At 32.9% G+C, this 20,773-nt stretch overlaps 2 protein-coding genes across 3 annotated transcripts; both read left to right on the top strand.

Moving 5' to 3' along the window:
• The first annotated feature begins 5,480 nt into the window (after positions 1 to 5,480).
• On the top strand, positions 5,481 to 13,188 carry LOC107948942 (uncharacterized). Of its 2 annotated transcripts, XM_016883612.2 has the most exons (24): positions 5,481 to 5,729; positions 5,833 to 5,963; positions 6,168 to 6,252; positions 6,768 to 6,821; positions 6,904 to 6,995; positions 7,114 to 7,217; positions 7,498 to 7,573; positions 7,945 to 8,377; positions 8,787 to 9,125; positions 9,218 to 9,424; positions 9,493 to 9,591; positions 9,697 to 9,766; positions 9,842 to 9,969; positions 10,100 to 10,394; positions 10,498 to 10,715; positions 10,799 to 10,923; positions 11,047 to 11,161; positions 11,381 to 11,436; positions 11,528 to 11,621; positions 11,695 to 11,869; positions 11,947 to 12,018; positions 12,100 to 12,200; positions 12,290 to 12,352; positions 12,629 to 13,188. In XM_016883612.2, exons 1-24 carry the CDS (start codon positions 5,685 to 5,687, stop codon positions 12,734 to 12,736), a joined length of 3,285 nt encoding a protein of 1,094 aa, XP_016739101.1. In that variant the 5' UTR covers positions 5,481 to 5,684; the 3' UTR covers positions 12,737 to 13,188. The 2 variants fall into 2 exon arrangements, with proteins under 2 accessions (XP_016739101.1, XP_040967341.1); XM_041111407.1 differs by lacking the exons at positions 5,481 to 5,729; positions 5,833 to 5,963; positions 6,168 to 6,252; ... (1 more) ...; positions 6,904 to 6,995; positions 7,114 to 7,217 and having other exon boundaries at positions 7,498 to 7,770.
• Positions 13,189 to 15,587: 2,399 nt separating this feature from the next.
• On the top strand, positions 15,588 to 17,590 carry LOC107948941 (omega-3 fatty acid desaturase, chloroplastic-like). Its single transcript, NM_001327553.1, has 8 exons — positions 15,588 to 16,093; positions 16,204 to 16,293; positions 16,388 to 16,454; positions 16,554 to 16,646; positions 16,728 to 16,913; positions 16,997 to 17,077; positions 17,171 to 17,308; positions 17,411 to 17,590. Exons 1-8 carry the CDS (start codon positions 15,588 to 15,590, stop codon positions 17,588 to 17,590), a joined length of 1,341 nt encoding a protein of 446 aa, NP_001314482.1.
• Positions 17,591 to 20,773: the final 3,183 nt, after the last annotated feature.

Raw genomic sequence — 20,773 nt, 5'->3', positions numbered from 1 at the left:
AACTTACCATGAGACATCACATCAGTTACAATCTTGAAATACCATATCTTAGTGTCGTATTGGGCATTAATGTATTTAGCAAACAACACACGACTTGATATAACATTTCTTGAAAGTTTATTAGCAAGATTCAACTCTTCTCCAACACATAGATATTGGAATGGAATTAAACATATATTTAGATATCTTGAAGGAACAACTAATTTGAAGTTATTTTATTCAAATGATTTAAGTTCTCAATTAGTTGGCTATGCAAATGTTCAATATTTATTGGATCCCCATAAAGGTTGATCCAACAAGATAATTATTTACATGTGAAGGTACAACCATATCATGGCGTTTAACAAAATAAACATTAGCCCTTGCCTCTTAAAATCATTGAGAAATAATTGCAATGCATGAGACTAGTATAGAGTGTGTTTGGCTAAGGCTAAAACAAATCATGTATAGTTTATCTCTACAAGAAAAGGCACCAACCATTTTATACAAAGATAATGTAACGTGTATACCTCAATTAAAAAAAAGAGAGGATACATTAGGAAATAGAATAAAAAATATTTCACCAAAATTATTCTTCACTCATGATATTGAGAAGAAAGATGATATTAAAGTTCAACAAATTCATTCCTGTGATAATTTAGCAGATCTGTTTACCAAGACATTACCAACCACAATATTTGAAGGCTGGTATACAAAATTGGAATGCGCTACCTCAAACATGTTAAGTGTCATCATCATTAGGAGAGTCCAAAATATGTTAGACTCTTTTCCTTTAACCAAAGTGTTGTCCCATTAGGTTCTCCTAATAAAGATTTTTAACGAGGCAACAGACAATGAGAGATTGTGCACTTCTTTAATTAGGTTCTTATCTCATATAATTTTTCCTAATAAAGGTTTTAATGAGACACAGTTTTTCTTGGGTAATCTACAAAAATAGTCACTTTTGTTTGCCTCAAGTTACATTTTAGTCACTTATGTTTGAAATGTTATGTTTTAGTCACTTATGTTACTATTTTGTTACGAAGTGATCACTCTACCGTTAAGTTCCGTTATCTCTCTAACGATAATCCTACGTGGCAGTCCAACTAGATTTTAGATGCCAACTTGGATTTCTAAATGGGATGAAAATAGATTTTTAATTAAAAAATTTAATTAATTAAAATTTTTAAACCTAAACCTTAACTAAAAAATCTGTTCACCTCCTCTTTTTAATTTTCTTCAGTCTCTTCTTTTTTTCAATGTTTTTTTTCATTTGATTGGAAAAACTATTATTAAGATCAAAATAGTTGAAATCAAATTGACTACTTCATAAAGATGGATTCAATGGAGGGTTCAGGTATGTCTTCTTTGCATTCCTCTATCTATTTTATTCAATACTGAAAAACAAAAGATTGGATTTTTTATTGTTTAATGAAAACCCTAAATTAAAATTCTTGATATGAATATTAACAACTAAAAGAATTTCAAATTAGAAAAAAGGGATACTCACAAAGAGATTGTGAACAAACAAGCCGATTCAGATAAAAAAAATCGAATTGAGAAACTAATTATTCGAGAACGTGAAGAGTTGAAAAATACAATAATTAGGAACAAAAATGATTACCATCTTCTTATTTGTCGACAACCACTTCATTTTAAGTTTTAGAACATAAATTTGTCGGTGAAGAAGACATACTTGGACCCTCCATTGAATTCTCTTTTGTTTTCATACGTGAATAAAAATATTTTGATGGTAATAGCTTTTTTAGTCAATTGAAAAAGAAAACTAAAAAAAAGGGGGGAGATGAACGGTTTTTTAACTAAAATTTAGGGTTTAAAATTTTAATTAATTAAATTTATTTAATAAAAAATCTATTCTCATCCCATTAGGAAATTCAAGTTGGCACTTAAAATCTAGTTGGACTGCCACATAGTATTACTGTTAGGGAGATAACGGAACTTAACGGAAGAGTGATCATTTCGTAACAAAATAATAACATAAGTGACTAAAACGTAACATTTCAAACATAAGTGACTAAATGTAACCTGAAATAAACAAAAGTGACTATTTTTGTAGTTTACCCTTTTTTCTTTTATAGACATCTAAGTGAGAGTGTTGTATTAATAATAGATCTCTATAGTCTTCTTAAACTCTAATTGAAGTGATGAGATAAAACTCTCTAGTTCATTTATAAACATCAGCGTAAATTAGATGTTTTTAATGAAATAATTAAAAAGACTTATTTACTTATACTTTATTGAATTGAATGTAAATAGTTTATAAATAAAACGTGAAATTTGAATACATGAAAAATTTCTAGCTTATTTTCCATCTTCCTTTTACTTTTTTTTTAAAATTATTTTTAATGCATAACATATAAAACTAATTATAAAAAATCCCTGGCTTATTTAGAGGGGTTTTAAATAAAACAGAAGAACAAATAATAGAAGGCTTTTAAATAAAACAGCTAAGGAGTGGACCGGAAGAGATAGCAAATAGTGATGTTTCTATTCTCTGGGTTCGTCGGAAAATATGTTGAACAACACTCAATCATTTGAAAAGAAGTTGTGAAACTTGTCCTTTTACGTCCAGTCTCTCCTTTTCACAGCACCCTTGTTCTGCTGTTTTATAATTACAGCCACGAACAGAGAGGTCGACAGGGGTAAAAAGAAGACATACATGATGGAGACTATTTTTGTAGTTTACCCTTTTTTCTTTTATAGACATCTAAGTGAGAGTGTTGTATTAATAATAGATCTCTATAGTCTTCTTAAACTCTAATTGAAGTGATGAGATAAAACTCTCTAGTTCATTTATAAACATCAGCGTAAATTAGATGTTTTTAATGAAATAATTAAAAAGACTTATTTACTTATACTTTATTGAATTGAATGTAAAGAGTTTATAAATAAAACGTGAAATTTGAATACATGAAAAATTTCTAGCTTATTTTCCATCTTCCTTTTACTTTGTTTTTTAAATTATTTTTAATGCATAACATATAAAACTAATTATAAAAAATCCCTGGCTTATTTAGAGGGGTTTTAAATAAAACAGAAGAACAAATAATAGAAGGCTTTTAAATAAAACAGCTAAGGAGTGGACCGGAAGAGATAGCAAATAGTGATGTTTCTATTCTCTGGGTTCGTCGGAAAATATGTTGAACAACACTCAATCATTTGACAAGAAGTTGTGAAACTTGTCCTTTTACGTCCAGTCTCTCCTTTTCACAGCACCCTTGTTCTGCTGTTTTATAATTACAGCCACGAACAGAGAGGTCGACAGGGGTAAAAAGAAGACATACATGATGGAGACTATTTTTGTAGTTTACCCTTTTTTCTTTTATAGACATCTAAGTGAGAGTGTTGTATTAATAATAGATCTCTATAGTCTTCTTAAACTCTAATTGAAGTGATGAGATAAAACTCTCTAGTTCATTTATAAACATCAGCGTAAATTAGATGTTTTTAATGAAATAATTAAAAAGACTTATTTACTTATACTTTATTGAATTGAATGTAAAGAGTTTATAAATAAAACGTGAAATTTGAATACATGAAAAATTTCTAGCTTATTTTCCATCTTCCTTTTACTTTTTTTTAAATTATTTTTAATGCATAACATATAAAACTAATTATAAAAAATCCCTGGCTTATTTAGAGGGGTTTTAAATAAAACAGAAGAACAAATAATAGAAGGCTTTTAAATAAAACAGCTAAGGAGTGGACCGGAAGAGATAGCAAATAGTGATGTTTCTATTCTCTGGGTTCATCGGAAAATATGTTGAACAACACTCAATCATTTGAAAAGAAGTTGTGAAACTTGTCCTTTTACGTCCAGTCTCTCCTTTTCACAGCACCCTTGTTCTGCTGTTTTATAATTACAGCCACGAACAGAGAGGTCGATAGGGGTAAAAAGAAGACATACATGATGGAGACTATTTTTGTAGTTTACCCTTTTTTCTTTTATAGACATCTAAGTGAGAGTGTTGTATTAATAATAGATCTCTATAGTCTTCTTAAACTCTAATTGAAGTAATGAGATAAAACTCTCTAGTTCATTTATAAACATCAGCGTAAATTAGATGTTTTTAATGAAATAATTAAAAAGACTTATTTACTTATACTTTATTGAATTGAATGTAAAGAGTTTATAAATAAAACGTGAAATTTGAATACATGAAAAATTTCTAGCTTATTTTCCATCTTTCTTTTACTTTTTTTTTAAATTATTTTTAATGCATAACATATAAAACTAATTATAAAAAATCCCTGGCTTATTTAGAGGGGTTTTAAATAAAACAGAAGAACAAATAATAGAAGGCTTTTAAATAAAACAGCTAAGGAGTGGACCGGAAGAGATAGCAAATAGTGATGTTTCTATTCTCTGGGTTCGTCGGAAAATATGTTGAACAACACTCAATCATTTGAAAAGAAGTTGTGAAACTTGTCCTTTTACGTCCAGTCTCTCCTTTTCACAGCACCCTTGTTCTGCTATTTTATAATTACAGCCACGAACAGAGAGGTCGACAGGGGTAAAAAGAAGACATACATGATGGAGACTATTTTTGTAGTTTACCCTTTTTTCTTTTATAGACATCTAAGTGAGAGTGTTGTATTAATAATAGATCTCTATAGTCTTCTTAAACTCTAATTGAAGTGATGAGATAAAACTCTCTAGTTCATTTATAAACATCAGCGTAAATTAGATGTTTTTAATGAAATAATTAAAAAGACTTATTTACTTATACTTTATTGAATTGAATGTAAAGAGTTTATAAATAAAACGTGAAATTTGAATACATGAAAAATTTCTAGCTTATTTTCCATCTTCCTTTTACTTTTTTTTTTAAATTATTTTTAATGCATAACATATAAAACTAATTATAAAAAATCCCTGGCTTATTTAGAGGGGTTTTAAATAAAACAGAAGAACAAATAATAGAAGGCTTTTAAATAAAACAGCTAAGGAGTGGACCGAAAGAGATAGCAAATAGTGATGTTTCTATTCTCTGGGTTCGTCGGAAAATTTGTTGAACAACACTCAATCATTTAAAAAGAAATTGTGAAACTTGTTCTTTTACGTCCAGTCTCTCCTTTTCACAGCACCCTTGTTCTGCTGTTTTATAATTACAGCCTCGAACAGAGAGGTTGACAGGGGTAAAAAGAAGACATACATGATGGAGATACAGGGTATCGATCCCCGTACCTCTTGCATGCTAAGCGAGCGCTCTACCATCTAAGCTACATCCCCATTTTATTAACAGCTTGAAGATATAAATTCACGACTTCTACATCTAAACTTTAAGCCTATGACAAACTAACGGTCAACGAATCCAAAATCAGAAAGTCGCCAAATGGGCGTTTGTTCATACTTCATATATCATACGACGAATTTATTTGAAATTTCCTGCAATCACATGGCTCACAAATCATATCCCGACAGCTGTCCAACAAAGTCATAAAATGAAGTTCAAAACGCAAGCTTCTTTTTTTATTCTTGTTTTGATAAAACAAGCTATATTCTTTCTTGACTCCTGCTTGACAAAGTCTCAAATTTTAACTTTTTTGCATTGGGTTAATCACTGAAACTAAGCAAAGCAAGAAAAAAACAGGTCTTTGATCCAAACCAAACATCCCCCGAAACTTTGAAAATAAAAAAGAAAAATTCCTCCGATTTGCTTTCATCTTAATCTGGTTTTACCATGTTCGCTAAACGCCTGCTTCAGAAATCGGTTCATCATTCCCAGGTACGAAAAATGAAATTCCTTGCTTTTAGTTTTAGAAATTTCAGATTCTTCCCTTTTTTTTTCTTTGTTAGTAAAACATCTGATTGGAGCTTGTTGGTTTCAGCAAAATGTGCAGCGTGGGGATTTGAAATCAGAAGATTTGGATTTGCGAGTTGCTATTCACTATGGGATCCCATCTACTGCATCAATTCTTGCTTTTGATCCTATTCAGCGCCTCTTGGCTATCGGGACTTTGTGAGTTTCAATTTTTAAGCTTTAACTAGTAAACATTATCAACTTGAATTTTTTTTCCTTTGGTATCAATCCAAAAATGTCTTAGATAAGAATGTTTTGAATGTTGACCATTCGATTGCTTCATCTTCAATTTTCTTTTTGGTCCTAGTGTGGTGTTTCATTACTTGCCTTCTCAATATGTATTTTTGGTTCCATTTATTACAGAGATGGACGGATTAAAGTTATTGGGGGTGATGGAATTGAGGGACTTCTCATATCTCCGAAGCAATTGCCTTACAAATATTTAGAGGTGTGCATGATTTCAGCGCAAATTTTTTTCTCAAGGCTTGCTGGCAATTTTGTTATTTCTTTAATCCTTAGTAAACTCTAGTGAACTTGGATTTGAAAATTTGGATTTGGATTTCAATTATAATATAAATGGTAAGAATGAAATGCATATATTATGGACAAATTAGTTAAGATTCAATCTAATATATATTAGAAAAGTATAAAAACATGGATTTGTCAAATCTAAAAATATTTTAAGGATTTCAAATTCATTACTAAATAGGCTTCTAGCAAAATCATGGATTTTAGAAATGATCATGAATGTTACATTTTTAAATAGTTTACTGCTCAATTTATACTAATTTTGAAATCCAAATCCAAATTCTAAAATCTTAATTCCCAAACATTACCTTGAGCAACTCCAAGTTGAAGTCTTTCTTTGTTGAGATAAATTTTTTTTGTTCATCTATGAAAACTATGTTAAGATTGTAACTTACACATATAGCTGTGAACTAAACTTCAGTATTTTCATGGCAGTTCATACAAAACCAGGGTTTTTTGATTGGTATCTCAAATGACAATGATATTCAGGTACTTATTTGTCATAAAATGTGCAGCGATTGTGTCGTAAGGGATCTTGCCAGTATGTTAAAAACTTCCCAATTTTTTGCAGGTCTGGAATCTGGAGACCAGGCATCTAGCATGCTGCTTACAGTGGGAGTCCAACATTACTGCCTTCTGTCTCATTGGTGGCTCACATTTCATGTACAATAGTTTGAAAAATAATGATCTTATATATTTATAAAATCAGCTGCAAATTTGGTAGCTATGGAAGTGGTATGTGGCAATACTTACCACATTATTTCTCTATCTTATCTCACAGGTACATTGGAGATGAGTATGGGATACTATCAGTGGTTAAGTATGATGGTGAAGATGGAAAACTTTCGCACTTACCCTATAATATATCAGCAAATTCTTTAAGTGGTAGTTTCTTCTTTCCTTTCTAATGGTCAATTAATAATCTCCACTGATTAAAATAACTAAATGATTTTTCATGTTTCTCCTTAGGAAGTTTTTGGCCTATGTTACTTGGATTTCCTATGTATCAAGCCAGTCTGAATATGTACAGTTTTTTTAGTCTCTACAAAATATGCAACTGCGGCATGATGAATTTAATTCATGAGGAGTCTGAAATCCTATATATACTATTTAAAGCTTTTGGGTTCTCTGTTCCTTTAACGGACTGTTTTACACTGTCTTACAGAAGCAGCTGGATTTTCATTTCCTGATGACCAACCTATTGTTGGGATTCTTCCTCAACCCCATTCTTCTGGAGATAGGTGTGGTGCAATTGCTAATATTAGCTCGACCTTTGGAATTGATAAAATAAAGACTTAAGGCTCAACTTAATAACTAGTCAATTAATCCTGAATGCTTGGATTTGTACCGTCACCGTTACTTTTACATGTGGGCTATATGGTGAAACGAACTGGGATGATTTGATGCATCACCATAAAATAACATATTTTATATTAAGGTATTGTATCTAGTCTTTCATTCCATCAGTATCTCGATGTGCCTGCAGCCTTACCAGGATGAAACAACTATCTTAAGTTAGAACCTAATTACCATATGCAATAAGAAAAAAGAAATCCAGATTGCTTTAGCATCTTCTTGTTACTTTAATATTTTGAATTATATTCTTTTACAGGGTCATAATTGCATATGCAAATGGTTTGATAATTCTTTGGGATGTTTCTAAATCTCAAATTCCCTTTATTGGAGGTGGAAAGGATCTTCAATTAAAGGATGCAGTGGATTCAGATGTTCAAGATGATACATTTGAGCATCATCTCCAAGAAAAGGAAATAAGTGCTATTTGTTGGGCATCTTCTGATGGATCCATTCTCGCAGTGGGATACGTAGATGGGGATATCTTGTTTTGGAATACAAGTATTACCTCTTCTAAAGGTGAAAGAAATGGACAAAACAAAAATGTTGTTAAGCTGCAATTGTCATCCGCTGAGAGGAAACTTCCTGTCATTGTGTTACAATGGTCCTCAAATAATACATCACGCAATGATTATAATGGCAAACTTTTTATCTATGGTGGTGATGAGATAGGATCTGAAGAAGTTCTGACAGTACGTAACACATTTGATTGCAATTTGACATTTTCTATTCTAGAATTTATATAACAAAATGTCTGATGTAATGAAGTTTACTAATTCTGAATGCATAGACTATATGTTCCAAAAGGGGGTAAAAGTTCTGACTAGCATTTTAGTAGATTTAAAAGAATACTCATCCGTTAATATGTTTTATTCATTTTAAAGGCTACAATTTCTAGTGAATACATTTAATTAGGAATTCCTATTTTTATCACAATAACAATAGTCATACTGGAAGTTGTCATGTCAAATTAATTTTAATCTTTGCTTTTGGATGATGGAAAATCTAACTTTGGTAAGCCTTGATTTTTATTAAGTCAATTAGGAACTTTATTGCAAAATGAAGATTGTATATATTTAGAGCTTAATGTGGCTGGTACAGGTTTTGAGTCTTGAATGGTCATCTGGGATGGAGACTGTTAGATGTGTTGGTCGTGTGGACCTTACATTGACTGGCTCTTTCGCTGACATGACTTTGTTGCCAAGTGCTGGGGCAACAGGGGGAAATCACAAAGCTGATCTTTTTGTGTTGACAAACCCTGGACAACTGCATCTTTATGATGGTACAAACTTGTCTACCTTGCTATCTGAGAAAGAGAGGAAACAATTTGCCCATCCAGTGGAATTTCCCATGGTTATACCTACAGCTGACCCATCAATGACTGTTGGAAAGTTCAGCGCCCTACCTGCTGGTGGAATTTCATCAAAATGTCTTTCAGAGGTATTGTGTTTTGTCATAAATATGTTGATTATTCGATGTCGTTGTGTTCCCTTAAGTTTTTCTTGCCTAATGTTTTCCTACTGTTGCATCAGCTTGCATCAATAACGAAACCTTGCTCAACACCAACCCCTGCTGCTGGCATAAAGTGGCCCTTGACAGGCGGTGTACCCACTCAACTAGCTGTCTCTAAGGATAACAGTATTGATAGATTGTACATAGCAGGTTACCAGGATGGTTCGGTCCGGATCTGGGATGCTTCTTATCCTATACTGACTCTTCTCTTTGTTCTTGAAGGAGAAGTGAGTTTCAGAATACTGTCCTTTCAATGCAACTTTGTTTGCATCAAATAATTTCTATTGAATGTCAGGTGCAAGGCACAAACGTGGCTCATTCTAGTGTTCCAGTTACAACTCTGAACTTCTGTTGGCACACTTTGAATTTGGCTGTTGGAAATGAATGCGGTGTGGTTAGTACTTTTTCTTTACATTTTCTCTTTAACTTTTAATATTTCAAGGTTATGCATTAAGCTGATACTTTTATGTATATGTTTTTAACATTTGGTCTTGTATAGGTAAGCATTTATTACCTTGGCAGGTCTGATAAAACAAGCTTTCACTATGTCACGGAGACCAAATGTGAAGGTAAGCTTTCACTCAGCGATGCTTTTGTTAAAGCCTTTATTTTCTCAGATTAATATCGTTCAACTTGCCCTACAGTTCAGAGTTTTACGCAAGGAAAAGGACCTCAGCGTAAAGCTGTATTTTCCCTTCTTAAATCACCAGTTCAAGCCCTGCATTTTGGGAATTGTGGAGCCAAGCTTACCATTGGATTTGAATTTGGTCGCGTAAATTTCATCTGTCTTCTCTTTGTTTGACACATCCTCTTCATTTGTCTAAGAAGATAGGTCATTGTTGATTTGCTGGTTTTTTAACTTTCTGTTTCAGGACTCATCTTTCTTTATTCTTCCACCACAGGTTGCGATGCTTGATGTGAGTTCGCCATCAATTTTGTTTCTCACCGACTGTGTATCTAGTTCATCATCTCCGATCATTTCATTGTCTTGGCTAGAGTTTAAAAATGTTCATAGACATGTCAAAAGCTCTGAGCATTCAGAAACAGATGTTGCAATCAAACCTGAAGAGCAAATAATATTTATATTAACCAAGGATGCAAAAATAATCTCTATTAACGGTGCTAATGGTGAGATGATACAACCTCATCCATGGCACTTGAAAAAAGAAGAAACTGCACTCTCCATGTACATTATAGGCAAGTGCCGTAATAGAGCTAGATGCTTATAGTTATAGTTAACACTTCTTTTTGCATTTAGTATTAATGAACAATAGAATTCTAATAATATTTCAAACTCCAGAGAACAGTCTTCCATTATCCATATTAAACTGTGAGAAGAGGTCTGAGGAATCCAACAAGGATACCACTGCCAAGATTGAGGCTGAGCTTGATGCTTCTTCAACTGAGCATCCCTCCTCTCCAGAAGCTGCATCCTCTCTGGAACACTCACTTGATACACTTGTGTTGCTTTGTTGTGAAAATTCCTTGCGGTTGTACTCTATGAAGTCTATGATTCAGGTGCCTTTATTGCCTTTACTATGTATTTCTTCTGAACATTGTTGTGCCTCCATTTGTACGCTAAAGTGATTTACTTTCTAAAGGGCAAGGATAGAACAATTCATAAAGTAAACCATACGAGACCTTGCTGTTGGACCACCACTTTTAAGAAAGATGGAAGAGTTTGTGGACTTCTATTGCTGTTTCAAACAGGGGATCTGGAGATCAGGTAAAAAATGCTGATATTATTTCTTTTTTCTTTTTTCTTTAACTAGGGTAGTGATTTCTATGTCATATCATCCGATTCCCATGTTTATCAAATGACTGAATGCTACTACCTATCTCCATGCAGATCCTTGCCAGACTTGGAATTGGTTAAAGAAAGCTCCATAAAGTCAATCCTAAGGTGGAACTACAAGGCAAATATGGATAAGTTGATGACTTCTGATAATGCTCAAGTTGCACTGGTAGATTCTCTTCTTTCTCTTTGGAATGCCGTTTCATTGTTTAGCAGTGTGTATCATGACATATTAAATATAGATTTAAGAACATGCATTAACATCTGCGATTATGCTGTGCTGACAAAAACAAAATTACCTGTAATACTGAAAAACCCTTTGTTTTGGTCAGTATATTTGTATTCTCAGTAAGTCATCTGATATATGTCTGATGTTTGGTATAAATAGACGAGCAGATGTGAAATGGCATTCATCTCTCTCTTGGCTGGTGCAAATGATTTCAGGTACTGCCATCACTAAATTAACTAATTCTTTAGCTACAATTTTAAATTTAATGAAGAAAATGATTCTGAGAACTTTCTGTATTGTTGCTAGGATTCCGGAATCTCTGCCTTGTCTCCACGATAGGGTTCTTGCAGCAGCTGCCGATGCTGCCTTAAGTTTCTCTTCAAACCAGAAGATGAAACAGGTCCATAGAAATCTCTTCTAGGTCTAATTTCTGACAAAACAAAGCTGCTTATCTTTTTACCATATTGCCGCAGGTTATGGCACCAGGGATTCTTGGTGGTATAGTCAAAGGCTTTAAAGGAGGAAAAGTGAATACATCTGCAATGCCTGAATCCAATTTTACTCATTTGGAGAGCAAATTTTCAAAGACCCCCTTCATAGACACAAGCCAGAATGTTAATAAGCATGAAGAGATGGAGCTTGACATAGGTTTGGTCCATAGTTACATCTACACTCTTTCTTAATTATTGGTTTTCTCTGACAACACATATTTCTTGTGGCACCAGATGACATCGAAATAGATGACACTCCACCTGTAACTAGCTCCTCATCTCATGAAGCTGTTAAAACGAAAGGAGGTAAACTTCACAATCTTACTTGCTTTTCTTTACTCCTAAACTCCTAAAACGAAATTGGTGAATATTCACTTTCCCTTGCAGGAAAAGAAACAGACAGGGAAAAACTGCTAGGTGCAGCAGATGATTCAACACCCAGGGTTAGAACAGCTCAAGAAATTATTGCAAAATATAGAAAAACTGGGGTAACAGATCTAGATACATTTTTGCTTTTACTGGTTCACCTTTTATCAGTAACTGCTCTCTAAGCAGACTCTATTGTCTGATATTGCAGGATGCCTCTTCAGCAGCAGCGCATGCGAGAAATAAACTGGTAGAAAGACAGGAAAAGCTGGAGGTAAAAAAGGATTTCCCATAAAATGAAGCTGACATTTGTTGGATGAATAAAATCTAATTATAATTTAAATTTAAACTGCTTTCTCTTTTGTTATTCTTAGTTAATGAGATGAAAGGGTACAAAACTGTAAATAGTTCCTAGAACCAGAAGACTAGTTAATGCCATTCGATGAACATTTTACTGCAGTGAATAAAATTTAAAAGTTGTCAATATAACAGATCCTGCCTTATCTCTAAGTGTAACCTGCTTCTCTGTGGTTGCTTATGATTGTATCAGAGAATCAGCAGACGCACCGAAGAGCTGCAGAGCGGGGCAGAAAACTTTGCGTCATTGGCAGATGAACTTGTGAAGGCAATGGAAAATCGAAAGTGGTGGCAAATATAACTTGACACAAATTGGGAATTATGTCTCGTGATCATTTCTTCATACTCCATAGTAGTTGATCACTTTCGAGCTCATGATGGCGCCATTATTGTTCACAGTAAAAAAAATTGGAATCATATGATTTGGTTGGTGAAATAGTGAATTGAAGCTTCAATTTACACTGTGTGTCTTGAGAGTTGTTTGTTTTCTGATGTAAAGTAGCATATAGTCAACATTTCAGCTCCTTAAAAAAAAAATCATTATTGATAAGAAATTCTTGGGTTGAAAATCATAGATTTTGTTTTCCATGCAATATGCATGTTTAAATATCGAATGTAAAGAGTTGATGTTGATTTAGTATAGAGTTTGTAAAATCCTTACTTTGAAACAGTCAAAAACCATCCGTGTTATTGGTAAAAGTATTGATTTTCTATTCTAAGGAATGACCAGACCCTGCCTTTATCTTTGTTGAATTTAGGTTCTTTTGTTTGGTCTCACACTAGAAATTATTTAATTAATAATTAATTCCCTTTTCGTGTTTCGCATGGTCCACGTATTCCTTGCCGACTTGGTCGGTTGGCTAATTTGTTAGAGTTTTAGTTTGGGGGAGCAAGGGAAAAAAATGGGTATAATTGAAAATTTAGTTCTTAATATTTATATTTTTTTGTCAATTTAGTCTTAATATTTTAAAGAAGAGTTATATTAAAAAAATAGTCATATTATTATTACTTTTAATAAAATATTGATTAAATAGTTAAATTTTTAAAGATGTAGTTCAAATGATAGACCATGTGTAATATATGCTATTATTTTAATTATTTATTTTTTAATATTTTGTAATTTTTAAAATTATTTATTGACATAACATATAATACAAATAGTGTTATGTAAAATGCCACATGGGTTGCGATGGCAATATTTTTAAAAAATTAAAATTTTAGTGAATATTTATTTGACTTTTTTTTAAAAATTAATATTTAAATTTAAATAAAAAATTAATAAAATATACAAACATTAAAAAATTAAATTCATCGTTATCAAAAAAAAAAAAGAGTTAATACTTTGACATTTTAAAAGTACTCATTAGCCCGTGTAAAACAAACAAGGTCAAAAGTGAAATAAAGATGGGAGAATAGACAGGAAAAAAAAGGAAGTGATTGTTTGCGTGTTTCATGAGCGATTAACGTGAGTTTGAGTTGGAGATTAAATTAATCAACCATTCAATGAATCATAAATTTCATCACGTGTGAGGGAGTTCCCACTCTGTGGGTTTTTCATCATTTTGTTTTTGGGGAACCGACCTTAAGAAGCTCGTGTTGAAAACCCTCCGTCCATGAATAACTGATGAAGGGAGCAGGAAATCCACTGCTACAACCGCCTACCTTTGGAAATATCAAATCTTACAACTCTTGGATTTTTGAGCCGTCCTGATTTTATATTATAAAAAAATAAAAATCGAGTTCTCAGTTGGATATGTTGGGTTTTTCATTAAAATTCTCAAATTTCTGTAATATATTTATTAAGATTTTCATTCTATTTTTATTTTTTTAGGTTTTAACTATAATTTCTACCGTATATTTATATTATTATCTATGCTTTTGATTAAGTTAATTGGCTATTACTTTAAGTTCTTTTATAATACATTGAAAAATTAAATCAATATTAATGGTTTAATTTTATATAAAAAATAAAAAAATGATAAGTAAATAAATATTTTTTTATAAATTAAGTAGATAAGTAATTTCTTACCACTTAAAATGGAGAAAATTTTCAATCTATTTATTTCTATTAACATTGTATTATCATTTACAATATTAAAGCTTTTTTTTTAAAATTGACTCCTGAAATGTTAAAAAAAAAGGACTAAAATGCAAAATAAAAAATTTATAAATTAAAATATCAAATAACATCTTAAAAAAATCAAATTAAAATGTTACTATAAATAATTGAGATATAACCAAAAACAAAATATTATTATAAAAATAGAGCGCATTATCTTTCTATTTATGAGTTGTGTAAGAATTATAAATAATTTTAAATATTGTGTCAAAAAAGAGGAGATATAATTAGAATCTATAATAATTTTTTTAAAAAGGTAATAATATTTTTACCTTAAAAACAATTCTTTAATATTTTCATTGCTTTTGTTAATTTTTTTAAAAGAATTTAGATCAAAAGTTTAAAAATAAGATAAAAAATTTTCAAGTGGATTGATTTTTAGTTTAATTGATTCTGTATTTAAATGTATTTTTTATTTTAAAATAAGAAGAATTATGAATAAAAATATTTATAGTATAAAAATTATTTCGAAATTGAGTTTAAAATTAAATAATAAAATATTTAAAAGAAAAAAAAAAGGGCGGGGGTGGGGGGGGGGGGGAGTGAGATTGGGAGGAGAAAAAAACGCCCGCCCTACCGGTTGCGCCAGTAATAGGGGCTGCTGAACCCGTAGAAAAAGTGAAATACACGCTCCAATGACAGGGACTGGAAATCGAGTTGAGAGTACTCGGTAACTTTATTCCATACATACCTCCATTATATATATTGAAAAAATATGTTTCTGACTCTGAACAACCTCTCCGCAGCCCGGCAACCTTAAATATAAAATCCCCACTCCCCTCTTCTTCGTTCAGCCGCGATCCTCTCAGTGTTTGCCTATCTCTCTTTCTTTCTCACTATAGCACCCTTCTATCTCAGCCCTTTTTTATTTTCTGTTATTCTGTGAGGAGGAACATCATTAAAAAGGCGGGATCTTTGACGTTGTCGTGTAACCAAAGATTGTTACTTGTACTTAACATATTTTTTTCCCTATATTTTATTCTTTTCTGAAAGCAAACCGGTGGTTGAGTTTTTCTTTTTACCTGAGTCTTCAATGGCGGGTTTCATTATATCTGGTTTAAAGCCTCTTCCTTGTATCTACGATAGACCCGTCGCTGGCGTTATCTCGAGGAGTTCTTCAAAATCCAGATTTTTAACCAAAAACAAGAATTTCCCAGATCTAAAAATATTAAATCCAATCAAATCCAGGAACTGGGGTCTAAACGTGAGTGCCCCATTTAGAGTTGCATCCGTTGAAGAAGATGAGGGAAGGAAAGAGAGGAACCATGGTATTAATGGATTTGAGGAACAAGAACAAGAGGCAGGGTTCGACCCTGGGGCGCCTCCGCCGTTTAAGTTGGCTGATATAAGAGCGGCCATACCGAAGCATTGTTGGGTGAAGGATCCATGGAAATCTATGAGCTACGTGGTGAGGGATGTCGCTGTGGTGTTAGGCCTGGCGGCTGCTGCGGTCTATGTTAACAACTGGATTGTTTGGCCTCTTTACTGGGCTGCTCAAGGAACCATGTTTTGGGCTCTTTTTGTTCTTGGTCATGACTGGTAAACTTTTTTTTTTTTTTTGATTTGCATTTGCGAGTTACAACCTCCTCTGTTATTAGATCTGACTGTCTTAATATGTTTCATGGATTTTGTTTCATTTCTTTGTGCAGCGGCCACGGTAGCTTTTCAAACGATCCCAAGTTAAACGGTGTAGTGGGGCATCTCTTGCATTCTTCCATTCTTGTGCCTTACCATGGATGGTATGCCTAGTATTTCTTGAAAGGTTCATCTCTTCTCCATTTGCATATGAAAAGTTTTAATTGAATTCATTTCCATTATGATTGAACTTTACAGGAGAATTAGCCACAGGACTCACCATCAAAACCATGGTCATGTTGAGAATGATGAATCATGGCACCCGGTGAGTTAATTTCTCTCTTCTTTTTTTTCTCTTATATTGAGAATGATGAATCACGGCCTTTGGTCTAAATTGTAAACACTTTTGTCAATTCAATTGCAGTTATCTGAGAAGATATACAGGAGTTTAGATACTCTAACACGAACATTGCGGTTCATATTGCCTTTTCCCATGCTTGCATTCCCTTTCTACCTTGTAAGTGTTTTCGTGGTTATTAAATTTTTGATGATTCCTATATGTTGAGAAATTAATGGTTGATTTCACTTTAAATTGCAGTGGAACAGAAGTCCGGGAAAGAGCGGTTCGCACTTCGACCCCAGCAGTGATTTGTTTGTCCCGACCGAACGAAAAGATGTTATTACTTCCACTCTATGTTGGACAGCCATGGCTGCTTTTCTTGTTGGCTTGGGTTTCACAATGGGTCCTATGCAGTTGCTTAAACTATATGGCATTCCATATTGGGTAGGTTTCAAGTTTCTTCTTTCAAGGAAACGATATCGGGAAGTAGAAAATATGATTTGACTCGTCTTTGGTTTGATGTTTAGATTTTCGTGATGTGGCTGGATGGGGTTACATACTTGCATCACCATGGTCATGAAGAGAAGCTTCCTTGGTACCGTGGGAAGGTATATGAACTTTGTTGGTCTAATTTAATATGCTAAGGCGCCTATGTTGAAATTCATATGGAAACTTACAAATAAAATAACAAATATGGATAGGAATGGAGTTACTTAAGGGGAGGTCTTACAACACTTGACCGTGACTATGGATGGATCAACAACATCCACCATGATATTGGAACCCATGTCATACACCATTTGTTTCCACAAATCCCACACTACCATTTAGTAGAGGCGGTTAGTACCTTTACGTATCTCTTTTTTTTTTTTTCCCACTTTGATGTTCTCTTATTTCATTTTTTTATCTAATTATTATGTTGGTATAATGTTGTGTCATAGACCGAGGCAGCGAAGCCAGTTCTCCGAAAATACTATCGAGAGCCGGAACAATCAGGGCCTTTACCTTTCCACCTCATCGGAAGTTTGATGAGAAGCTTGAAGAACGATCATTATGTTAGTGACACTGGGGATGTTGTTTACTACCAAACTGACCCAGAACTCAAAAAGAATGCTTCATAAAATAGCTCAGCCCCACACTAATGGGTGGAATTCAAGCTCTTGGCTTCAGACTTGCTAGCTTAACCATAAGAGACCTGTGCAATGAGCTTTCATTGCCATGGTAGAAGACAATTGGAGTTTCAATTTTTTTTTTTTTACCTTTTTCTACGAGGAAAAAGTTAGGTACATATATATTTACTGTATTGGCATTCTACTAGTGAAGGAAAGATGTATAGTTTTATTCTTTGAACGAGAAATAGCAATTGCTTAAACCAACAAAATGAAAATGAAAATTTATCGCTTTCTTCTAAAAATGGAAGGAAGGAGTTATAAGTGTGTGAACAAGAATGGAAGTGCCGACATTATAGTTTTGTCAATTTTGTGATGGAGAATCACATCATGTTTACCTATATTCAGTTTTGTGAAACTACTGTTTTGTTGCTTTATAGCTTTGGTAATGGATCCATTATCAACAATCCTTATCATTTGCGGTACCAATAAATTATCCTAGTTAGTTGTCATTTTCCTCAACTACCATTATATCAAATGGTGTCAACTTCAATCATTATTATAATATTTAATTTATTACATACATTTTTTTATGTAATAAAATTTAGTATTTATTTAAAAGGTATTTCATAATTACACTTTATTTTGATCTTTTAATTTGAATTTTATCTAAATTTGATCACAATACTTTAAGATTTTACCATGTTATCCCTTGAAAATTATAAAAAAAAATATTTAGATGATGAGTATCAATTTTATCAATCCATTTACATTTGTCAAGTTTAAGGATCAAAATGAATTGAGTTATTGAGTTCAATACTAAAATAAACAAAAGATGTAAATACTAAAATATATTTACTTGACAAGTTCAGTAACTAAAAATTATATTAACCTCTAAATTTTTTTATTTTATTTAGTAGTGGTATTCTATTATTAAAGGAAGTTAAGATTAAATTGTGAAATTTGGACAATGAAATTTCTTATAAAAAAAAAGTAAAAACTTTTAGATTAAAAGATAATAATAAATAAAATGATTATAATCAAATTGTTTTTCTAAATATGGAGTGTAACATCGTCATTGTCGGACTTTGTTATTGAATTTCTTCTTTTTATATATAAAATAAACAGACTATCACCATATGTTCTTGACTCCCTATAGTATCCTGTATCAGACATTGAACCACCCAGAGGCGGTTGGCTAAAAATCACCATACTCGTATCAAGATTTCTACCTATCCTTGCAATACTGTCAGCACATCTGTTCACCTCACGTTTCACATGGCGCAAAGTTAACTTTCATTTCCTACTGCAGAGGTTTCGAAGCTGATGGATCTCAGCTAAGACATGGGAATCACCATTCCCCCTCTGTAACGTCTCCATCAACAATGCATTGTTTGATTCCACCTTGAAACCACTATCCCACTGGCCAGACATAACCACATGATCAATCAGATGCCCCAAACTCTCTATACCAAGCTTATAAAGGTAACTTGTTGAAGGCTTGATGTATTAATTTTACATTTTTTTCTTCACATTGGTATTATTGAGAAAATGAGTAAAAAATATCATACAGAAACTGGACTCTGAGATTAAATTAAAATTTGAGTCATCAATGCTTGCCCCTAACCAATTCTTAAAATCGTTTCTATTTCTTTATATTAAATAGATCGAGTAGAGGTCTAAAACACCAGTGAAGTTCAACGAATCAAATACATTCAAAATAAGAGATCTTTTTGAAGCTTTAGGATGCAAGATGCGAAATTTATTAGTGTTCGGCAGTGATCTCTTAGCATCAGCTTGATAAAAAGTACAATTTGATGCCCAGGAAAAGGTTTATTTCCAAAGGAATATCCGCATACAACAACAACAACAAAGTGATTGAAGGAATTGGAGGGTTCATTTTTGTTTAGAAAGAGGGAAACATTCTTTCAAGAAAGTATGAAACTCTGATGAGCACAAGTTAGGGAAATTCCAGTAGTGGTCGGCATGATGAGATGTGTCAAAGTTGAAGGACGATACCTTTATCCCTTTCTTGCTCATCTCCTCGATACAACACTCAATTGACTTATAGGGAATGACCTTATCAGCTGTGCAATAAAGATATAGTTGCGGACAGTACGAATGGGCTCCCAAAGCTGCATCAACCACCGCTCTAAACTTTCTGCATTAGGAACCACAAGTTGTTTATAGTGAGCACAAGATTTCATCGCATTCGAAGAGAGCAAATAGCATGGGTCATACTAAAGAGTGCATGCTTTACTTCCTTGTTACGAGAGAAAATGTTTACTAATAAAGGTGGTTAGCAACGAAATGGGATAGGAGCAAGGTGAATAGTGCACTTTGATTATATACTAACAACTATAGTAACCAATTACCTATTAATTTTCTTTCCAGCTACATAAGGAAGGCAGTGTATGCATGACATATTCATTGAATATTTGGTTAATCAGCTCATCCTCTTATCAATTGTCTTTCTACTATTCTATTTTCTCTGCTTCTCTATTTTCTTTTCAATTCCCTTCTTCTTTTTCTCTCGAATTTCTCTCTTTTTTCCCTTTCTTCTCTGTTAGTTTCTACTTTTTTAGTTCGTTCCAAAACAAAGGTATCAGAGCTTCAGTCGGTTCTCATGGTCGATGATGGGATTACTACCAAGCTTTAAAAGGATGTTAGCCAACTCCAACAAGAGATGGCTTAGTTGCATGCAGTTGTGTCTCTATTGGATACCAAATGGGAAGAATGCACGAAGGAGTTACGTGAGGATGTGTGCGGAGAAATTAAATTTGAACTGCAGAGTCTCTTTAAGCAATTCTTAGGTCACTTGACATTGAACCTTAGGGTGGCTAGTACATCTCAGGATCGAGGCAAAGGCACTTTGGGGAGCCCTCCACCTAGGTTCCCTCTACAAGAGCCCCATCTGTCATCTTTGGTTGAGGAAATGAGAAGTGTTGGCTCTCTTATTCATGGTGATCATATTGAGAAATGTGCACATATTGTAATAAATATGTAATTGTTTTCTTTATATTTAAATGATGAATAAATAAATAAATTTAATTTCACATTTTATTGTTATATCTTTTGTGTTTTTGTCTTTCATGTTTTGCATACATAGCAAAATTGTGACAAACAAATATTAGATCATTGATTGTCTAAGTTCAAACTGATGATATGTGGCATTGAAGAACATTTATATTGCGA

This window comes from Gossypium hirsutum, chromosome A04 (genome assembly GCF_007990345.1).
Source record: "Gossypium hirsutum isolate 1008001.06 chromosome A04, Gossypium_hirsutum_v2.1, whole genome shotgun sequence".
NCBI classification, from domain to species: domain Eukaryota; kingdom Viridiplantae; phylum Streptophyta; class Magnoliopsida; order Malvales; family Malvaceae; genus Gossypium; species Gossypium hirsutum.
This window is presented reverse-complemented; position numbering and strand designations above follow the sequence as displayed.

Excerpts from the sequence above, each read along its gene's own strand:
- LOC107948942 (XM_016883612.2), top strand. The coding sequence starts at position 5,685 with ATGTTCGCTAAACGCCTGCTTCAGAAATCGGTTCATCATTCCCAG. Across the intron at positions 9,592-9,696 it reads TTGGAAATGAATGCGGTGTG|GTAAGCATTTATTACCTTGG; the intron begins GTTAGTACTTTT and ends GGTCTTGTATAG. Across the intron at positions 11,622-11,694 it reads CAAACCAGAAGATGAAACAG|GTTATGGCACCAGGGATTCT; the intron begins GTCCATAGAAAT and ends ATATTGCCGCAG.
- LOC107948941 (NM_001327553.1), top strand. The coding sequence starts at position 15,588 with ATGGCGGGTTTCATTATATCTGGTTTAAAGCCTCTTCCTTGTATCTAC. Across the intron at positions 16,647-16,727 it reads TTGCATTCCCTTTCTACCTT|TGGAACAGAAGTCCGGGAAA; the intron begins GTAAGTGTTTTC and ends TTTAAATTGCAG. Across the intron at positions 17,078-17,170 it reads TTCCTTGGTACCGTGGGAAG|GAATGGAGTTACTTAAGGGG; the intron begins GTATATGAACTT and ends AAATATGGATAG.